General features: G+C 50.1%; 7 protein-coding genes across 7 annotated transcripts; 4 read left to right on the top strand and 3 right to left on the bottom strand.

Annotated features, from left to right (window-relative positions):
• Positions 1–285: 285 nt before the first annotated feature.
• J4E82_007586 (uncharacterized protein) lies at positions 286–1,395 on the top strand (the record flags this gene model as incomplete). Its single annotated transcript, XM_051733830.1, has 2 exons — positions 286–436; positions 485–1,395. The coding sequence occupies 2 exons, from the start codon at positions 286–288 to the stop codon at positions 1,393–1,395; spliced, it is 1,062 nt and encodes a 353-aa protein (XP_051586476.1).
• An 866-nt stretch (positions 1,396–2,261) lies between these two features.
• Positions 2,262–2,810, bottom strand: J4E82_007585 (uncharacterized protein; the record flags this gene model as incomplete). The annotated part of the gene is made up of 1 exon (XM_051733829.1): positions 2,262–2,810. One exon carries the CDS (start codon positions 2,808–2,810, stop codon positions 2,262–2,264), a length of 549 nt encoding a protein of 182 aa, XP_051586475.1.
• Positions 2,811–5,197: 2,387 nt separating this feature from the next.
• J4E82_007584 (uncharacterized protein) lies at positions 5,198–6,791 on the top strand (the record flags this gene model as incomplete). The annotated part of the gene is made up of 4 exons (XM_051733828.1): positions 5,198–5,215; positions 5,274–5,637; positions 5,689–5,836; positions 5,885–6,791. The coding sequence occupies 4 exons, from the start codon at positions 5,198–5,200 to the stop codon at positions 6,789–6,791; spliced, it is 1,437 nt and encodes a 478-aa protein (XP_051586474.1).
• A 3,096-nt stretch (positions 6,792–9,887) lies between these two features.
• Positions 9,888–10,415, top strand: J4E82_007583 (uncharacterized protein; the record flags this gene model as incomplete). Its single annotated transcript, XM_051733827.1, has 2 exons — positions 9,888–10,256; positions 10,305–10,415. 2 exons carry the CDS (start codon positions 9,888–9,890, stop codon positions 10,413–10,415), a joined length of 480 nt encoding a protein of 159 aa, XP_051586473.1.
• Positions 10,416–10,763: 348 nt separating this feature from the next.
• J4E82_007582 (uncharacterized protein) lies at positions 10,764–12,173 on the top strand (the record flags this gene model as incomplete). The annotated part of the gene is made up of 1 exon (XM_051733826.1): positions 10,764–12,173. The coding sequence occupies one exon, from the start codon at positions 10,764–10,766 to the stop codon at positions 12,171–12,173; it is 1,410 nt and encodes a 469-aa protein (XP_051586472.1).
• Positions 12,174–13,225: 1,052 nt separating this feature from the next.
• J4E82_007581 (uncharacterized protein) lies at positions 13,226–16,457 on the bottom strand (the record flags this gene model as incomplete). The annotated part of the gene is made up of 6 exons (XM_051733825.1): positions 13,226–14,045; positions 14,291–15,187; positions 15,289–15,722; positions 15,783–16,172; positions 16,224–16,320; positions 16,411–16,457. The coding sequence occupies 6 exons, from the start codon at positions 16,455–16,457 to the stop codon at positions 13,226–13,228; spliced, it is 2,685 nt and encodes an 894-aa protein (XP_051586471.1).
• A 510-nt stretch (positions 16,458–16,967) lies between these two features.
• J4E82_007580 (uncharacterized protein) lies at positions 16,968–20,200 on the bottom strand (the record flags this gene model as incomplete). The annotated part of the gene is made up of 10 exons (XM_051733824.1): positions 16,968–17,034; positions 17,087–17,168; positions 17,234–17,508; positions 17,559–17,898; positions 17,978–19,109; positions 19,167–19,396; positions 19,617–19,738; positions 19,813–19,914; positions 19,974–20,018; positions 20,076–20,200. 10 exons carry the CDS (start codon positions 20,198–20,200, stop codon positions 16,968–16,970), a joined length of 2,520 nt encoding a protein of 839 aa, XP_051586470.1.
• Positions 20,201–21,211: the final 1,011 nt, after the last annotated feature.

Raw genomic sequence — 21,211 nt, 5'->3', positions numbered from 1 at the left:
TCAGTCTCAGTTCGCGATTCTAAAAAATGTCTTGGCAGTCAATCAGGTCAGTTCACTACCTCCAGACTGACAGTTTGAACCGCAAAGATGAACTGACAACTGACTGATTGACTGATAGCAACTCTGCTCTCACCTTGCAGCTAGCGCGACCAGATAAGACGCTATAATAATCACAACAACCTCTCAGCTTCCACGCTTCTTACAACAACCTCTTAACTTCTTCGCTCCACCAATAATTTCCTGAATTGGTTGTTAATCACCTCTACCTCTCTACCATCGACCAAGATGTTGGGCAACCATGGGATCTGCACTTCCGAGAACCATGACCTTCTTGCTTGGCTAGCTCTCCACGAATCAATGCTGAACGGAAGGCTCTCTCGAACCAGCGACACCTCTATTTGGCGTGAGGAGATGGACCAGGCCATGTTCAGGAGAGGTGAGTCTCTAGAACCATCAAACAATATCGAGAGGACTAACAGAACAGGCGACTACAGCGTTGAAGGACTGATTGGCGAAACGCCTGAACGAAGACTAGCATCACTTGTCGGAAATCTGTCCTTTGTTCGAGAGTTCGAATTAGCAGTGGACTTCATGGGCGTTGCATCAACCATCCCATTGAATGCAACTATTGAAAATTTCGCTGACTTGTCTTCCTGGAACGACAATGCACTCATCCTGAGTTTTCAAGCGTTGCAGGCGTGCAAACAATTACCAGACGACCGGGTTGTGGTTATCACTCCAACCGACGATGATCCAAGCAAAATCGACCTCTATCCCACTATATTTACGCTTTTCTTGCTACCATGGGATAACATGTGGACATGTGTGCTGTGGGATCACAAGAAGCCAGGAAACGAGTGCACCGTTGCGCCCAATACATCGATTCCTCGATCCGATAAGCTCCAAGCAGCGATCAAGGCGTACATGGCGTACAGGGCTCGAAAGAAGTTGGACGAAAACGGTATGGAGGTTGACGAAAACACCACAGAAATTGATGAGAACGCCATGGACATCGACGAGAACCAGCCCGAAGTACCGGAAGAATTTTTGAATGCGCTCAAAGTAAGTTGGCTATTCCATCTTTTGCCTGTTGTTCAGGAAGAGAACCATATATTAACGGGAAATCAGGGTAGTTCGCGTAAGGCAGCAGGCGGCCCGAAGGCGATGTGCGAAGCCTGCCAGATTTTCAAGTCTTCTCTCAAGTTTGACGATGAATGGAAGTTCGCCATTTGGGCTCTTGAACAAATTGACGAGCGGTTTCCAGATAAGTTGGACTTGACCATGTCCCCTCTCCCGTCAAGAAAACTGGAAATATTGGGAGGTAGGCGTCTTACGGATGGAAACGTTCCTCTTCCTGCTTCGGACGGTTCATCCTCAGGTTCCGATACCGAGTAGCTTGCCTCGTCTGGTTCTGGTTTGTGGGGTTGGTGTTCTGGCTTTGGGAGTGGCGGTGGCGGAGGCAAAAACAGCATTCAGCGAGAGGATAAGTCTGGTTTATTATGTAACATAAAAAGTAGTCAAAATGATTGAAGTTGACGTGGCACCTCTTGCCATGTACTTCACAATCGACCTAGTTGATTTGGTCTACAGTTGCCTGGAGACACTAATTTGACATGCTTATTTTACTAAACAACGACTGCTTGTGAATAGCTGGAGAAACCGCCAAATTGGCACCTAGATCCTCTACTACACTGTAGACTACAAGAGTACAAAAGGAGACACAAATACGATGTTAGCGGCAATGTAGACATGTAGAATGCATTCTGTCTTAACACTCTTGCAGAGGCGGTTCTTTGTAGCAGGCTGAAAGATGAGCTCATCACTCGGTTCTTTCCTTTAGATAAAGTGATTCCGTGTCCGAGCCTGTCAAACAAAACGACGCAGAGCGAGCGATCATCAAAGCGCGTAGTTCGTGCCTTGCTTCAGAAGGAAGCGGTGATTGGTGCGACGAACTACCCGTGATTGAAGCCCTGCTTGACATCTCGTTAATATCGCGGCTCAGCGGTGGATACACAACGCCGTGTCAAGTCTTTAACGGAAGGAGATGCAGTGCTGAGAGTGCTGTGCGAACCAAACGACCGCACGTACGTCGAACAAATCATGAGTGTGAATCTGATGCTGGGATCGGCACCACAAAGGCTCAATCAAGTAATATTACCAACGCTACTATAACACTCCCGCTCATATTCTTCTAAAGTATGAGGTTCCCATAAACGCTGACAACACAGTCGGAGGTTTTGTCCTTCGACATTGTCAACATCTCAGCCAACGAGCTCCTGCGTCAGCAACCTCTCCTGCCCACTCAGGTAGTGGTGCTTCTCCAACCATCGTATTTTATCCTTGGCCCTCTTCAAACTCAATTTCACCTGAGCTTCCTTGAAGGCAGTAGGTACATCCTTGGCTATCTTACTAGCGTCTTCGATGTGTTTGACCACACTCTTGCCGACCTTGCCTGTCGTAGCCTTGAATCCGTCCCTGCAGCAGGTTTCGATGATTTCTATCGTTGATCGACGGCGGGGTTTTGGTTTGGCATCAAAAAAGGGATAAGGATCGAATGCGACGTACTCTGGAGGTGGATCGTGGTTGGTGGGATGTTTGTATCGACGTGTGGATCTTCGCGGTCGACGTGTACGTTGCTCCAAAGCCGCTACTGTCATTGGAGATGTAGGTGGAAGACTTGCGGCCCGCCCCTCTAAGACGTGAAGCGTAGATGCCGCCAGTCGATGCAGTGCGAGGTTGTTCTCGCTCGCAGTCGCACTAGGAAGATAGATACCGAATCGGCGGTCATCACTGACGCTGTGACCGGTCATCCTTGTCTGCGGCCCAGACCCAAACACTGCTGCGTATGTTCCTCCTCTGTTTTCGGTTGAGACTTCGGGTGCAAGCTCGATGCGAGACGAGTTGGTGGTACGAGGAAGGGCTGTATCGGGCGCAACGCGAGCTGGCGATAGGGTCGGCGCATTCTGCAACGTTAAAGTGTTAAGTTCTTCTCGCAAGGCATCCACCCGGGTGTTCCTTTCAACCTCGTAGACCCTTATTTCTGGTCTTGTGACATGATCCCTGGGAAGCGAAATCGGTCGCGGTATCTCATTGAGTATCCACATCAGAGTTGCCGGCCTGCTTTTGAGTGAACCGAAAGGCACAACTCATGAGACGAGGACGCCTGGAGGGGTAGGAAAGAATGTAATGAGGGGTCTTGTACCGTCATAGTGCATGGTGTAATTGCGATAGCCGGTTCTATCAGCGACTGTCTGCTCGCAGTGGTTGACCATGAATGGTTCTGGTTCGCCTAAAGTCATAGTATCCGCGACGCGCCCTGCGCGCTATAGAACGATGGCTTTCCAAACGGGTGTATATAATTGGCGCGCTCTAAAATTCAAAGGGATAATAGCGATTGCTGTCAGGTCTACCTATTTGGCGCATTGCAGACGCGCCTGTGGGTGTATATCATGGGCTAAAGGCGGATGTTTGGAAAAGAAGCTGGGTGAGGGCGTGTGGAGATGGATTTGGGTTCTCTTGGCGAAAACCGAACCCGTCACAATGACCGGTAGCCTTTCTCTTCCCACCAATACAACACGACAAAACATCGCCATCGCTATACGCCCTGCTTTGTATCTAATTCTGAACAATGCCATCTGCGTAGATCATCGGGCTACCTCCATCAAGCAAATGTCCGCCCTACGGCATACTGTGCCGTGATTGTGCAACAACCCCGACCAACCAATAGACGAGAGATCTCATCCAATGAAATGCTTGTGGTATGTGTCTTTACCCTCATAACGGAATACACTTGAGACTTTACTAATCACATCGCAGGTGACCTTGGAGACTGGGGAAATATTGGCAGCACGTATTCTTATATAGCTGACAAAGTTCCCTGGCTTCATATCCCATGGCGAGAGATTTAATGTCCGTGTCGACGAAGGGATAGCCCTAGCCCAAGGGACTCTTGCAGAGGCAATGCCTCTTACATCTTGTGCACCGACACGAGGCTTACGCTCTGTACGTTGTTGAAAACGCTGGTGCCAGTCGCAGGAGCATGAAGAGAATGGATATATTGGCTGGACAAATGCGCCTACCCTGATATGTTCATAGATCGTACGATCAAGCAGAGAGGGCCAGGGAGGCTATAGCGTTCAGCGCAGGAAGGGACGAGTTGCTTTGTCCTGGACGCAATGTGTAAACCCTGCAGTACCCAGAGGCCCAATTTTACTCTGCAGGATTCCCTTACAGCCTGTGTTTTGGGTGTATACGGTAAGTGATAACCGTGCAGCAAATCTGGTCTTGCATCCTCGCGGCACAGTACATGGCACTAAACCCGGGCGCAGATTGCCTGTTCAGAAAGCGCTAGCTGTACTATGCAAGCCCTCACTCTCATTCATCCTCGTCAATGACTGCAGTTTCTACTGAAATAGTTGCAAATTTGCGCCTAACAAGAGAACGACATTCCATGATACCATAGGAGTGGATCAGCCCCGTGGCGGTGGCACGGACCTGGTGTTCGGAATCACGGACAAACGGGAGTAAATCAGCCGCCATCAACGGCGGTACAGCAACACCACGCGGTAGCCAATGTACGACATTAGCGGGATGGAATCTGTCTATCTTCACTCCAGATTTCGTTACACAGAGCGATTCGTAAAGCACCGTACAGCCATCGGTAGGTCGATTCTGGCCAACCAATCGCCCCTGTTCCAGACAGACCGGCTTATCACTCAGGCACAGGGGCTATACCGCTTTCATCCCGTCTCTTATCAGCCACCAAGACCCTGAACTCTTACCTTCACCATTCTATACAAGCGCGACCGTGGCTTACGGGCCTTGGCTATTTGGGACATGCAATCCGTCTTCAGAATCCTTCGCGGCATCAAATCTCAGGCCAAACACAGCAACCCAAGCCAGAAGCTCCACAATATGCGCTCGGCTCCATCAGCATGGGATTCCTAACGCCCTGCTTATCTTTGCCCAGACGGCGCCACGTTCAGCGTTGGGGGCACAGCAGCGTCGTATGTATCGAAGTAGAAGGCGAACCGGGTTTGACGGCGCATCAATCTCGGTCTCTGGAAATTGGCCGGATGGTGTGAGGAAAGGCGTTGAAAGATATATATCCGCTGGAGAGCCCCTGCACTTCTTGTCTTCTCTTTCCAGAACACCCCTGAGGTTCCAGTCATAGTCGATACACTGACACCCCTACACCATGGAGGTACCACCCACTGTATGTTTCCCCAGCAGATAACAACGTCCAACATGCAAGACAACTGACACAAGCGTAGCCTGAGTTCGACCCGGCGAAGCCCAATGGCGGCAACCCAGATATCGAAAATGTCAACCTTCAGTACACTGGCCTGGAGTTCCACTACATCTACCTTATGATCATGGCTTTCCTTGTGTTTTTGATTATACCTGGAATCGGTTTTCTTTACTCCGGTCTTGCTCGCCGCAAGTCGGCACTTTCTATGCTCTTCCAGTCGTTCGCGGTCATGGGAGTAGTTACATTCCAGTGGATGTTCTGGGGTTATTCGCTCGCATACTCTCGCTCGGCCAGTCCCTTCATTGGCAACATGGACAACTTCGGGTTAAAGAATGTCATGTCGGCACCCTCGCCGGGCTCATCATTTCTACCTGAGATCGTGTTCTGTAGGTATCTCATGGATTCCGAGCTAGATCGTACCTACTAACTGTACGTAGGCCTTTACCAGATGCTTTTCTGCGCATGTACTGTACAGCTTGTTATTGGTGGATCTTTTGAACGCGGTCGCATCCTGCCGTCAATGGTCTTCGCCTTTTGCTGGGCAACTATCGTGTACTGCCCAATCGCTTGCTGGACCTGGAATGCGTAAGCATCACAGATTGTGCTTGCTGAGACATACTGACGGTCTTCTAGAAATGGTTGGCTTTTCAACCTTCCCTCTCTAGACTTCGCAGGTGGCGGCCCCGTTCACATTGCATCCGGCTGGTCTGCCCTCGCCTACGCCTTCGTCCTCGGCAAACGCCTTCACAAGGGCGACAAGATCCACGGAAAAGCTCATAATCCTACACTCGTCTTCATCGGCACTGTCTTCATCTGGTTTGGCTGGTTCGGCTTCAACGGAGGTAGTGCTCTTAACGGCACTGTGCGCTCGATGTTGGCTGCCTTCAACACCAACACTGCGGCCTCCTTCGGAGTTCTCGGCTGGGTGTCGGTTGAGTACGTCCGTACCAAAGGTCACTTCTCTGTGGTCGGTGCTTGCTCTGGAGCTATCGCTGGTCTTGTCGGAATTACTCCTGCTGCAGGTTATGTCTCTGTGTGGATAGCCGCCCTCATCGGTTTTCTCACTGCTGCGATTTGCTCTCTTTGCCAGAATGTCGATAAGTGGATCAAGATCGACGAGGGCATGGATGTCTTCAAGCTCCACGGAATCGGTGGTATGGTTGGCTCCTTCCTCACTGGTATTTTCGGCCAAGCCTGGATCTACGACCTCGATGGTATGGGTCCGTATGACGGCCTCGGAGGCATGGATGGTGTAGGTGTGCAAATCGGTCGCCAATTGGCTGAGATTGTCGCCATCGCCTCTTACTCTTTCGTCGTCTCTTGTATTCTCTTGTACATCTTGAAGTTCATTCCTGGCATGCATCTCCGCGTCACCTCAGAGGCTGAGATGATGGGTCTGGATCTCGACCAGTTTGGCGATGAGCAGATCGGTGATTGGAGTCTCATGGAGCAGAACCACTACGAGGCGAACGTCAGTAGCTCGAGCAGCCAACATGTTCCCACATCGGTTCCTGCGGCAGCAGTCGGTAAGCAGGCGTAGTGTGTGAGGGGTATATGCTCGATTTGAAACTTATGCCAGTACATCCGCAATAGCCTATCCAAATTGCATAATACGGCGGAACTTAGCAGTAGACTTCCGGCCGTCGATGAGCAGTATATGGCATTAATAGAGCCTCTAAATATTTCACAACCTTATCTTTTGTAAATAAACTAATTCTCATTCGCGCTTTGTTTAACACATACACCCTATGACCCAAGCATAGTGGCAGACAGCGAACCCCTCACACATTCCATTACTTCCGTACTCAAGCGTGCGGTTTATGATCTACTATGAACAGAATACACATCAACTCTTTTGCAAACACCACAATACTATCGTTGTCTCTCCCATCCTCTCCCGTTTCAAAGGGTTGAAATATCTATCGTTTTGCTGAATCTCAATTCTCGACTGAAGTCATGCCTTACAGACCTGATGGAAATATATCGTACGCTATGTCGTCGTCCGAGGAATCATCTTCCGAAGCTATATGAACCTGCTGACGAAAGGGGACGGCTTTTTTTGCCATGAATGGTGCGCGGCTAGATGTTGGGGTCGTGAGAGACACCGAGCGTGTGTGGCAAGGGCACAAAGTGGCACCGATTGCCGACTGGAAGATAGAAGCCAATGTACCAGATAAACAGACCTCTGGTTGTTCATTTATACTCGTAGTTCCTAATAGCGACAAACGCCTTTGATGCCTGCGATCACACGTCGGTGACGCAGACGATATCGCAGTCGTTGATGATACTGGAAGGGAGACCAAAGACGATAGTGAAGACGTTGAGAGGCTATGCCGTAATGGTAAGGAGTTGAGACCCGCACTTGAGGAAAGTCTCGTCGGCTTAGTCACTTGCAAGGAGCTGTGTGTTGTCGCGTCCGATTTGATCACGTTAAAGCAAGTATTACCGGTAGCGATCAGATCGACAAAACTTCCCTGTACCACCAGCTGCGCGCGTCGCACCTTTAATGCTCGTGAAACGTCGGGTCGAAACGGAAGGAGTTCCTGAGCACTGAATTCGCCTGTATACCGAGATAGTCCAGCGAAGAAGTCTATCATAAACTTCTCCATCTTCGTATGGGTACCGAGATGGGATTCCAGATATATGAATGCCTCGTAGTCTAGAGGTACTCTGGTGTTTGCATTGAGTAGCTCAAGGTAGAGAATGCGATACACATCTATCAGCTTGTTCTGCAGCCGCACGTCGTCGAGCATGTCCGCTAGATGCCATGCCTTGGCGAGTTTGAGCATTCTGTCGCAGCCGCCAGTAAGTTGCGTCAATGGATTTCGTATATTTGGTCGCAGCCGTCCTAACGAACCATTGACGTTGAAGTGTGCCAAGATAACTTCAAAGACAAGAGCGTCAGTGTTCTTGATTCTGCACCCATGCACAAGACTTGTGCGTAGTACACGACATGTCCTGAGAGCGGTGCGCGGGACATGAACAAGACCAGCATTAGGTAGTCTGCCCACTTGAACTTCGATATCGCCGTTATTCGAAGATGAGGTACTTGTGGAAGAGTTTTCATCAAAGTCAAATCGGAAGCTGAACGTCTCTCTGAATAGCTTAAACATCTGCGCAATGGCAGAAGAAATTTGCTTGATTTAGAAGCGTGAAATCAAGTGAGTTGGGACTCTAAGCCTGGAAGATCGTGCCAGAAATATTGGGCGTTCGTTGGAGTAAGGAAAAGTGAACGAAGGGATGTCAATGTTGATGCACATTATTTTGATGTGAGAACCATAGGCAAATCCAGAGTTCGCTTGGCTGGGATGTTGGGTACGGTTCTTGACACTCGAAATGCTTCTAAGGTTCGCTAAGGGTTGAACCAAGGTTGTTGGCGTCCTTCCTGATTTTATTGAAGCCACTCAGTTCAGAGCAACGTATAGGAATCCAGGAGCTTGTGGGGCTTTGGTGTTACCAGGTTCAACAAGAGCTGTGCAGTCATGAGAGAGAGCTCAAGGCCGCATACTGCGGGGCCTTGGGGTGCTTTTGGACGCTAGAGTGAGGTAAACCGGACATGAGCTTCCTCCGATGAGTAAGATGGTAGGCTTATCTTTCCTATGCCATTAGACTACGGGTACTAATACATTCAGATTGCGCATATTATCACTGCGCACTGGGAACTGAATAGCGAAAGTCATGGTGAGAGTGCGCGAGGATTGCCCAATAAGCGTAACGAGGTTACCAACCGTAATCGCCGGATAACCGTTTAGAGACTTCAGCCCATAGACTATACTTCGCGTACCAATGAATTTTCCGATCGGGCGGTGACGCGAATGTAAATAAACAGTCGCTGCCTATTGACAGACGTCTTTCGACGGAGATGATTTGATAAGTAAAGATGAAGTTAGAGAGTGTCAAGGAGCAGGCGGCCAGGGATAGCGATAATCTTCGCACGTGCCCCACGCTAGTCGGGCCGACGCCAATTGGAAGCTTCGCGTCATTGCAGCTACACTCCAAACACGCGATGTTTGCATACAAGATAGGCGGACCGTCGCTGCGGTGCGCATGCTACGCGTCTCAGCCACCGGCGATTTCCGTCTTTCGTCCGACCGTGTCAAGGCTTCGCTACCTTTCGCAGCAGCGCGCACAATACGCCCAGCTGAGAAGTGAAGCCCCAAGGCCTAACAACGAACAGCCACCTATACCGGAAGAAGTACTACGACAGGCGGTGGACGATGCTTCCGACGACACATATACACAGTTTCCCAAAGTCAAAGTGAGATACTTGATTCCTGCAATTTGGGCACTTTCTGTATCCGGCGGCATCTTCTACGGTCTCGCCTACCTAGAGGCCAAGAGCGAACTCAAATCCAAACCAGCATCTGGTGGAGGATGGCTTCAAGCGCCACAATGGAGTACAAAACAACGTGGCCCGCCGACCCCGACTGAAGTCGTGACTTGAGCCTGGACTAATCTCGATCCAATTTCGAGAGTCACGTATGGAATTATTGGAGCCAACAGCGGTATCCACCTGAGCAGCTTTCTACTGCCCAGAGCCTGGGAAACACTATGGCATCTGCCCGCTCGCAATGTCAATTACACCCAATTTACATCCATGTTTGTACATGGTGGAGCTTTGCATTTCTTCGTCAATATGTACTTCTTGAACAACTTCATGGCACCAGTCGGATACTCCCGCCTATTCGAGGGCAGCCCATACCATACATTATCGTTCTATCTCTCAGCTGGTGTGCTTTCGGGCTTCGCTCAACACTGGACAACTTTGAGCACTCGCATACCTTTTCACAGGCGACCAATCCCTGAAATCTTTATTCGCTCCGGAGGCGCATCAGGAGCATTGTTCGGAGTTCTTGGAGTCTTCTGCATGCAATATCCTCATGCTGGCCTAGGAATATTATTTGTCCCTGTACATTTCGACGCGCAATATGTGCTGCCCGCGATACTACTTTTCGATCTGGTTGGCATTATTCGAGGGTATAGCTTTGTGAACTTTGGTCACGCAGTAGGTTCAACACGCAGAGCGACGCATATCACTTGCTAACGACGACAGGCTCATTTCGCTGGTGGAATGCTGGGCGTAGCATACTCGTATTTCGACGGGAAGACGAATATTTGGAAGCCATTGGTGCGCCATTGGAAACGCCGCCTGCAGCAATCCTAGTCGCTTGGAAAGTCTTGGGTCGTCTTTGACCATGCAGAAGGCTTGTAGGCTTCAAATTGCTTGAAGATGAGATGGAATTCTCATTCGTAAGCCATAACCGCAAAGCACACATGTTCTCAATATATGCAATATGCAGTTGACCAACGAACACAAACACGATCAAACTCCAAAGCGTGTTCAAAGAAGGCGTGGTGTTGCTTTCAGGGCAACGCAAAAATTGCTTTCTTCTCTTTCACGTAATGCAAACTAATGATGTCGCAAAGGAGAGCTCCCAAGAGCGCTCAAGAGCATATATTCCACATATACGCCAATACTCTTTCCATACTAGACGGAAGCATGCAAGCTAACATGTCCAGTAACAACGTCACCATCGCACTCGAACTTGGTGACGGTTCTCATGTTCCATTTGAACTCAGTAGTCGCATGCGTAGGCGATGTTTCGTATTGAGCGCGATACCCCCAGGTGCTATACTGCGAGGTGTGCAATTCGAGCCTTTCCGAGCTGTGATGAACTACCTGGACAGCGGAGAGTGCCCCCCAATCTTCACAGGTCTGGCCGAGGGCAACGCATCCCTGCTTCTCTTCGCTCAAACGTGGGTGCTAGCGGCGCAACTTGGTCTAACTGGATTGCAGAATGATCTCATGACGATGATGATCGGCATTCATGCCAACATCGTCGACGGAAGAGGTGCAGACTTAGACTTCCAGTATACTACCGACGAGTCCCTCCTCGAAGCTTTTCAACATCTTCGAGACCAGATCGGACGCAACAGTCATGCCGAAAACTTCCTCATATGCTTTGCTGGTAGGACAGCACCTTCGATCAGCGAACTAGAACGAAACCTCGATACTACGAAGACTGACCCTGCTATTCGAAATGAGATATTGGCGGAAGCACGATCCTTTAGTCCAGATCCCATCAAGAATCAGCCAGAGGTGTTCTTTGTTAACGACAGGATGCCTCCTTCATACCCACAACTTGAGATACAGCCAAACAAAACAGGTTTAGGTAATGGACGTTGGACGTCTGCTCACACAACACATCCGATCGATGTAAACGACGCCGATAGACCACAACTGACCAAGACTTTTGGAGAGTTCGGTAATGGTACACAAAAGCACTCCTCAAAGATCCCTAAGCACAAATATCATGTAGGCCATCTCAGATCTCCAGATTCTACTCACACGCTACTACATAGCTCGTTCTCCAACCAGCCAGATGAGGCTTGTGATCCCGGAGTGCGCATACATGTGGGCGACCCCGATGACCCAAATCTGTCGTATCCTTCACAGGGTGTGGAAAATCACAATGGTGACCTTAGTGCTTCCACTGTAGACCATGATGGCGTGTTGCACTTGGATCGACCTCTATCATTACCATTGCCATCGGCCCTACCGCCGCTTTCCTCACCATCACCACCATCGGCATCCCTGCAATGCCCACGCCCGCCTGTGTCCTCACACACCCACTTATCATCTCACCGATCCTTTGTTGGTTCCCAAGATCGAGGACTCAAGGCGCCGTGCGTCATCCAGGTCTACCAGTATAACAACAAGGCGCACGACAACGCGTATCGCATCCAGAACGAGAGCGAAAGTACTGTAGCAGCCCAAGTACAGGGCCGTGGTAAAGGCGGAGTTAGGACTGTACGAGCAGTAGCAAATAGTGGTAGACAAAGCCAAAAGCTAATCAGGCAAAGGAAAGGGAGACGATACAAATGGTTCTCCCTCTTGACTTGTGGTAGTAAGCACTACTAGAAGGGAGATCACTGGGCGACAGTATAGAAAGATGCGGCGTGGACATTATGGGTACCTTCAATCTTCCTGGCAGGAGGTCTACACTTGTACTTATGCCATCCTCACCCAAAAGTCTTTACAACGGAGCAATCTCTCTCTAATCCACCCTCTGGTTCCACCGAAAATACTTCCTCCAGCGCGGTGTATACTCCAAAAACCAGTCTCTAACGTTATGCTTCCCGCCCATCCTACGTTTCGCACTAGCCGTCCCGATCCTCTCACTATCTCGACGTATCAAGTCTATGCTATCTACCGTCCGTGAAGCAAGAGATCCTAGCTCTTCAACCTTCACATCTTCTTCCTCTTCTTCCTCTTCTTCCGTGTCTCTATTGTTACTGATGCCGCGGTCTGGGATAGAGTTGTCAATGACAATACTGCCGATAGCTTGGAGGACTGGGCGAGAAGTCTCTTCGGTATCTTCTATTTCTCTTGTTATATTGTCGATGCCCATGCGTCCTAGTGAGAATGAGGGTGTTCTTGCTTGGCAGCGCGTGAGTGGGTACATGGTCGCGAGAATGCCACTATCTATCGTTTTGTTACGTGACAGCATGCTCCAAGAGCTTGTGAGTTGGACTCGTCGAATTTTGTCGGTGAATTTGTATGGTTGGTTGTAGTCGCTAGCGTTTGAAAGCCGAGGTTGCTGTCTGTATCTTATAGGCTCAAGGTATCGTCTGCTAAACAAGAGTGGATATGGCTTCTGCTATATAGTGCCTGGATGAATTCGGCGATGCGATGTCTTTGTGATCTCCCAGAGAATGAAATATGATCTGCATTATATATACTAGTCAAAGTTTTGGGCTTTGCTTGTAATGCTAAACGTGGAAGCTACGACAACTGTACCTTGGGTGACAGAATTTACAAATTATACCATGGTTTGACATGCTCTTCCCTCCGCTATATTACTCATCCCAGCGTTCCTAATTGGAAGCCCAAATACTCTGTAATCTTAACAGCCAAATTGCACATACCCGGCCCACTTAGACTGCGCAATGCAAAGCGCGCTTCGCTTCCCGTTACAAATCGAACATCTTGACGTCCGCTGCCCTAAATTTTTCGCCAAGCGCCCTGACCTTCTCTTTGAATTGCTGCTGGAGCTCTTTGGGCATAGCCGTGAACCCCCCGACCTCCTTGACCTTGCTCCTCAGGTCGGCTGGTAGTAGTTTCAGATATTCCATGTCGGATGAGTTCATCATCTCCGCGAATTTCTCATCGAACATCTCTTCGAATTTGTCCGCGCCAAGTCCGTATGAATAGCTGCATGGGCCCTCATGTGGAATATCGGTATAGCCTAAACGGCGTAACGTCTGGCGCGCGAGTACCTTCATCTTCTGTTCACATTCGGTACAATACCAGCGCGACACCAAGCCGAAGCCAAGCTTCTTTATGCATGATCGATGAAAGTTCCCAGTGGAACAGTCGCGATATGAGCAAACAATAATGTCCGTCTTTGAAGATCCTGTCTTCGGTAAGGCAGCACGACAATAGCACATGTACCTCGTATCCAAACGCTCGAACTCGTTGCGCTGGATATCCTGTAGCATACTCTGGGTAAGCTCCTGCTTCATAAAACCGTTCTTAGCGTAGAGTCGCTCAAAACGAAGCTCTTGCGCCATGAGAGTTCCGGGATTGTATCCGTTCTTGACGTCGTCATACTCCTTCTGTAGACGCGCGGGCACGCCGTCTGGGTTGCGATTGCGCGATCGGCTGATAGGGTCTTCCATAAAGTAATTGATTAGGTCGTCATCTATGAGCATCAAGCGGCCCTTTGTTCGATGGTCCTTCTCATATAGTGACAGCAGCTTCTCGCCACGGAGGCGGTTGAACGGTCCAGTACTACACAGCTCAACACAAGGCATCGCCAGATAGCACTGGTCTGTCAAAGGATCGACACAGGAGCAATCTGTATTGGAGTTAATATCCACTGTCAAGATGCAAATGCGATGTACTCACGAGGCTCGTGGAAAGGACAATCCGGGACGTTATTGTTCTCAAAGGAACACGAGCTACTGTGTGAACATCCACTCCACGACGGCGAATATGGATTGGTGAGTTGATCAACAACAAAATTGCGTACAAACCGGATCCAGTGCATGTGCTTGCCATGTTTTGTGATCGGCATAGATTCAGGCGGAGGCACCGGCGATATCCCATCACTGGAATCGTGAATCATAGCAATTGGCTCTACCACAAGGTCGGCGAACTTCCCTTCAGTCTTGGTATCCATCGAAAAAGATTGCAGTGTCTCGTCGATATCTAGGACGTTGGTGTCGACCTTGGTCTTTTGTGGTGTAGAAGGGCCTTGCATTGAGATGTCAGGCTCATCTCCAACGTCTTCGGTGATGATCTCGTTTGATGTAGAGTGCTTCTTTGCTTTGCGCTTAGCTTCTCGAGCTTTCTTAGCTTTCTTCTTTTGTGAAACCGCGGCATGGCCACTGACATCGTCTTCCGTCTGGAAAACGAAGGTCTCAGGCTCCTTCGAACACCAGATCATCGGAGGCTTCACCTCACGAGGTTGGGAATATGCACCATCGAACGATGTTTTCGCAGCGGAGATATCGGGAAAGTTGCGAGAGTCGGAAGACCATGGTGCTGGCCCAGGTCGAGAAGCCTGAGCTGGGCGCTTGCTTGGGATATTACCCCAAACACGTGCCTTTGGTATCTGCTTTGTTGGCACACCTCCGTTCGTAACGGTCTTCCAGCCATCAGAGGCTGTCTTGACAGGCTTCTTTGCGCGACCACGCACTGGAGCTGGTGCACGCACTGGAGCTTTAATGTTGATCACCATGATCGCGGCAACTGGCATACCAGAAGCTGGAGCAGGTGGTAAAGATAGTAGTGGGGTATGATAAGGCTCGATGTCTGCAGCGTAGAGTCCATCATCGCCACTAACGCGCTTGTGACTACTCTCAAGATGTCTCCGGTCCGGGCTGTGAGCAGTTCTAGGCCGGCAAGGAGACTGGTCTTCGAATCGTTCGCTGAGAGATATTAGCTGACAGCCTCTTCTATTGATTCCACAGAGCTATTCGGCGTCTCTCTCTGCAATCCGGTCAACCTGAGACAAGGAAAATGAACGTACCTTGGAAGTAAACTGGTTTCATGTACAGGAGTGATGGCACCACTGAAATCACTCGAACTGGACGCGAACTTCTCACCAGTCTTCCAGTCCTTGTCGGTATACCTTTCTTCTACAATCCCGTAAGATGTTTTGTTAGTATATCTGAGGTAACCAGCCCGCCGCATGCGCGATTCAGCATTGTCTTTGTTGACCAACACAATATCCTCAAGCACGGCGTGCTTCAAACCGTCGACGAAATTGAGAAATGCCTTTAGCTCTTTTCCCTGCAATCCCTTAGTTTTCGTGTTGCGCTTGAGTAACTTGTTGATGCGGAAGGTCTCCAGGATGCGTTCCATCTCGGCTTCGAAGTCGATATCGAGCGTATCTTCGTGAGCCTCGGCGAGCTTCCTAAGCCCCCTCCGACTGACCTGTGTGCTATAGACATGAGCATGGTACTATGAAAGGATTAGCAAAACAATGGAAACCAACGACGCCAGTATAACTCAAGCACTTACTCGGAGCTGCCTTTCGATTTCATCGACCTCTTCTGGATCACGCGGTCCATCGGCATCGTTGCTCGTCGTGCCTTCAGCGGAGTGCACGACGGAGTCGATGTATCTGATCTCCTCCAGAGTGATGACTCTCGATCTACTTGCCGCTCTCACAAGACGCTTCGCATCCTTTCTCTCGCGCTTCGATAATGGTGTGTCCACGTCACCGGGTTCTCTCACTCTTCCACGTTCCTCAGGCCCGAATTCATCTGGCACGATGTTCCAATCGACCTCGCCGCAACTCTCGTAGACCGCACGTAAGCGCTCGGCGATATCGTGATGGCGCCTGTAATGCTGTTCATCAATTTCCATACAGTACTTGCACGTATGACCCCGAAGGCGCATGAACATGGCCTAGACAGAGTTAGAACGCCGGTTGCCTCGTGTATAGCCGACATGACGAACCTGGTGAAAGCGGACACATGGCTCGCTGTGCTTGCCGAAACAAGATGCTCTCGCACCGGGATGGCTCAAGGGACGCTCACAGAACCCACAGTGGTGTCTGGAATGGTCAGCGATAGTATATGTGTTGGGCGGTTGCCTCCGAAAGGTTCCGGCAGCCCAAGTAAATAAACACTGCGAAACAACTTACTTCAGCGCCTCCGAATCTTCCCACTTAAAGAGTAGGTTGTTACCCATTTCTTGCAGTAAGCTGTACCTTTCAGATGAATAATGAACTGCGTCATTCGTGGTTGTGGAAAAAGGTAGGTGGGGTTTGTGCTATGCCAATGCGAGCGGGGAAATAGACGACACTTTTGCCTGGCCGCAGAATCTTCAGTGAATAAGACGCGTGGTAGTTTGAAATTGTTCTCGCTAACGCAGCGGGGTGAGGTGCAATGGTCGTGCGTGACGGTGTATTCTCATAGCCCAAGGCTGACTACGTAATTGCGGAAAGAGCGAGTGGCTGTGACTACACGACGATGAAATGATTTCTGTAGAGACTGGATCCAGCAAGATGGAAGTGATGCACATTCGCGCCGGACCAAAGGAAATGCCTCTCTTGCTACGAAAAAGCGACTCATCGTTGCGGTGAAAGATGCAGTGACCCGACGATCCGTACAGTTTCGCGCCGCTGCACCATCGTGGCCGGGACTAAGCACAGCATTTGGAGACACTGCAAACGCAAACAACGAATCAGGTACCACCAATCTAGGCATCCGACACAACACGCGCACCAGCCCAGACATAGGGATAGTTGCGTTGGTACCAGTTGACGCTTTGACACGTTAGTAACATGGCCTCGGCTGCAGTTGCCGCTCTCTACTCACAATGTCTTTCGTCCAGCAACGCGCGGATGCGTCGCCCACGATCCACCAAGCGTGACGTTATGTTTGCCGTCGAAGAAGTCGGCTGCCTACTCTTAGCATCGTCTTATCATGTGTTGAGGAGCAGAGGCCCGTCGGGTCCCCTCATACCTGTATAACCTGGGTACAGCTCCATCGGCTCAAAGCCGTCATGCTTCTCCAGCACAGTACTAGTCCATTCCCAAACACCTCCCAGATCAGATTGGCCACAGAGCTTGTTGCCCTTCTCGACCACTGAGACTGGGTGCCAGTGTTTGAAGCCCACGTTCGTCCCTTCAAGGTCGATGAAGAGGTCGTGTGGATTGAGACCAGATACTGTGCCGGAGTCGCCGTTAGACAAAGAGTGTGGTGGTGGCGTCTCAAACACTCCTTCGTTGATCAAATGCCTGCAGAATTTTAATCATGAATCCAAGGCGTTGCGAAGTGTAAATATTACCCGTTCACTGCTGGAATCGTGTTTCCGAGCGATTTCTCAAACTCCGGCTTCATGCCGTCGACGTAGCTGTAGATGCTTCGTGCTTCTTCCATCGTGGGAATACGACCGCCCATCCACTGCGCGCAGCCAGCTAGTTCGTCGTAGGATGCAACTACAGGCCAACCCATGGCAAACTTCAAAGGGACAATACCATACACAGTACGGACAAATTTGCCATCTGTAATGCTCTGAGGTGAGTCATTGGTTTCATTATGTTGAACATTCACCACACTGTCTCTCTTGCTGGTGCTTGTGTCCTCACCATTAGGGTATGGCTGTTTGCACCACGACGCAGGTATAGCTACACGGTACAGTCAGCGAAACTTGATCAGAGATGTGGTCAAGCCAGCACCAGCGACTCCACTCCAATGTTCACGTACCTGTCTTTCCTGTCTCAGACAGATATGTGGCGTACTCTCCGTTCGTGATCGGGCGAGCCTTTGCGCGGAAGGACTTTACGTGCGCTGTACGGCTAGGTCTCTCGTTATCCCATCCAAAGTATCGTATGGTTTTGAAGTCATTCTCAGGGTCTTCAAGACCTATTTGGATGTCTGATTCAGGAATCGTGAACCACTGGTTCTCGGTTGCCAGAGTCTGCGACTGCGCTGCAAATGCTGCAAAGTCTGGAACCTTGGTGCCAGGAGGTGGCAAGACCTTGTCACTCTGGATCAGCATGTAGAGCAAAGTCTCCAAATGCATGACTTCATGCTCAAAACCGATCCAAAGTGCTCGAGACACACGGCCATTCGATTCCGCCTCTCCTGAACTATAGAGCGCTTCGACTTTGCTTCGTACTGTCTCTTGAAATCCTAGAATGGTTTTTAGCGGCGGCCACTCTTCAGGAATCTCGGAGTGGGCATGGCACTGAGTTGGATCTTCGACATCAGGATCAACGCCGCGCTCAAAGATCTTCCAGAAATAGGCAGGGTCCGAAGGCTTGCCGGCGGTGGCGCGGGCGATGTGTATATCTAGGAATGTAGGAATGTGGCCGAGGTAGAAGATACACTCGTTCCGAAGTTTGATGGGCTTGGAGAGTAGCTCTTCTTCGGGTATCATGTCCTTTGAGACCGCGTCCCAGGCCGTCCAAAGTTCTCGCCACTCGGCCAAAGAGGGTACTGGATTCGCCGCGTACTCCTTTGGCTTAGTGTGAAAGAACACTGCGGGCTTGGAAACAAAATGCAGACCGTAATCGCCCTTGGCGTTCGCCCATACAACGTTCTCCGCGAGTTTGGCCAGCTCCCAAAGCTCTTTCGCTTCTTCGCGGCTGTACTTGTAAGATTCCTCAATGCGGATCTTTTCGCCCTGTTTGATCGGGACACCGTCGACAACAGTGTCTTTGAGTGGTGCGACAAAAGCGTGATGTCTTCCAGCTTGGCTGTCGTACTCGCCAATGGCTTCCCAGTTCTGAATATCGAAAGCTTTCTCGCCCATGATTGCGTTTGCGTGTTTCAGACCGTTGAGGATGAATTTGTGCGTTACACCGTTGCAATCGTTGTACGCATGGTAAACACGCTAGTAGAAGTATATGGTCAGCGTGTGTTTACGTGCATCTCGTAATAACAGTTTTACCTCGGGATCTTTGCATGAATCGATACCGATAAGCATGGTATCACCAGTCTGTAGGACTGCACCAAACCCAGCAAGGAATGGCGGCACCTCATGGCGTTTGAAATTGCCCAGGCTGGAGCCCAGCCAAAGGATGGTCTTTGGTTTCTCTTCGACTTCGGGAGTCTTCAGCCACTCTAGGGCATCGTCGTACGTGCCGTACAGCCCAAAGCACTTGACATGCTTGTATCCATCTGCATGCTTGGTTAACAAGATCGGAAGGGTGATCCACGTAGATCGATGTAGCGTGCAGTGATAAGGAGATAAGGGCGTTGATTTCCACTATGTTGACGCACATATATGCAGGTTCATGCAGGTCTGGACCACATTCACTGAATAGTGTATACTGTGGCACGCTTGATTTAAACCCCACCCCCTCTCTGCAATATCAATTATTATGAGATAATTGCTTACCTGTAGGTATTTCGCCGAATGTTCTCTCCAATTCCGGAAGAGACAGGTCGACAGCGTAATACTCGACGTCCTTGCCAAGACGATCGACAGCCTGTAAAAGTATGTTCACCTTTCTGAGATTGCTACACAACTATTAGTACTCACGAAGCACAGGGCTCGTTTCCAATCTCTTTTTAAGTGGGAGCCGAGACCCTACCCGCTCCCCAGTTCCACGATGATGGAGTTGGATGGGATTCGTTCGGCGATTTTATCCGCATATGTCTCGAGGACCTCGATTTCGGCATTTGTCAAGTAGTACCTGGCGCAACGAACTTGATCAGCTCAACGTCCATATAAGCCACGAGTGAAGCTGCTCACTCTTCTTGGTATGTGATTTCTTCGAACAATCGGAGACCTTCCTGGCTGATAGAAGAGAAGTGGGGTTAGCGTGCATCTGACGCCGGTTACACCGTCGCTTACTCGTAGAGCAGCAACGTAGGCAGCTTCTTTTCGCCACCATTGTTCGGCCGCAAACCATTCTTGATATCAGCAAGAATATCAGACTCCGCGGTGTCTGTCCGGATATCGATTATTTTGGTCGCCATCTTTCCGTGATGCAGGGGCTTGGATAGTATCGTAAATCGGTAAGCCCGTCAAGAGCCGTTCTACTAAGCACACCCAATGCCGAGGGCTGCGCAATACTTATATGGTGCGAAAAGTACGTAATGTGGGTACTCGGACGCTTATGCCGTGCGGTAGCTGACGGTAACTAGAGGGCCGGTAGTATTTCTAATGGAATAGTGTCGAATGCAAAGTCTCGTCAGTGAGCAGATACTGCCACACTGCTTGGCTAGCGGCTGCAGTGGTAATATCACTCGCAAACTCGCAACAAATCAAGACATCCGTTCTTCTCACGATTGACAGCGGTACGACAGAAATGCCTACGCCGCTCGAGCACATCATCAACATCAACCCCGCCTAGACAAATTGCACCGATACCAGGGCGATGCGGAAGCATGGTACCTGAACGTACAGCATTGTTGTGAAGCCATAATGATGACGTCATTGTTTGCCAACTAAGGAAGGGACGGCGGAAGTCCGGGATCAAGAACGTTGAGCAGCTGTAGGGAAACCGATGCCAAACGAAAGCATTCAGGAACATGCTGCACGACGGCCTGTTCCTCGGTCGCGAACTCTGGCCGACCACGACAAGTTCGTGACGATCACGCTGCCTATTGCGGGGTCGAGCAATTGCTGCATAAGCGATGCCGTCACAGTGGAGTGGACACATTACACAGTACGCTGCAGCTGGGTTGGCCAGACACTGAGTGTGGTGAGCACAACGTGATTGGCCACGTGAGCGCCCTGCTAGGCAGAATCGACGTTGGCGTGGGCGAAGTGCGGTGCCAACGTAGCGAGTAGATGAACGGAAGCAAGTCAGTAAGAGCAGAAGAGCGATAGCGATAGTTTGATACATAAGGATGCCCGGGATGATAAATCCAAATCTGACCTGGATAGTCGCATGCCGAGGTGCGACGCCAGCGCGGAATAGTGGCGCGCGGACATGTCCGCACGCTCGCTCATCAGAAAGCTGCTATTCAGCCCTAGGCATACGC

The sequence above is a fragment of the Alternaria postmessia genome (assembly GCF_024291825.1).
Source record: "Alternaria postmessia strain BMP 2775 chromosome Unknown scaffold_52, whole genome shotgun sequence".
Taxonomy (NCBI): Eukaryota; Fungi; Ascomycota; class Dothideomycetes; order Pleosporales; family Pleosporaceae; genus Alternaria; species Alternaria postmessia.
The sequence above is the reverse complement of the archived record's forward strand: the minus strand, read 5'-3'. Positions and strand labels throughout refer to the sequence as shown.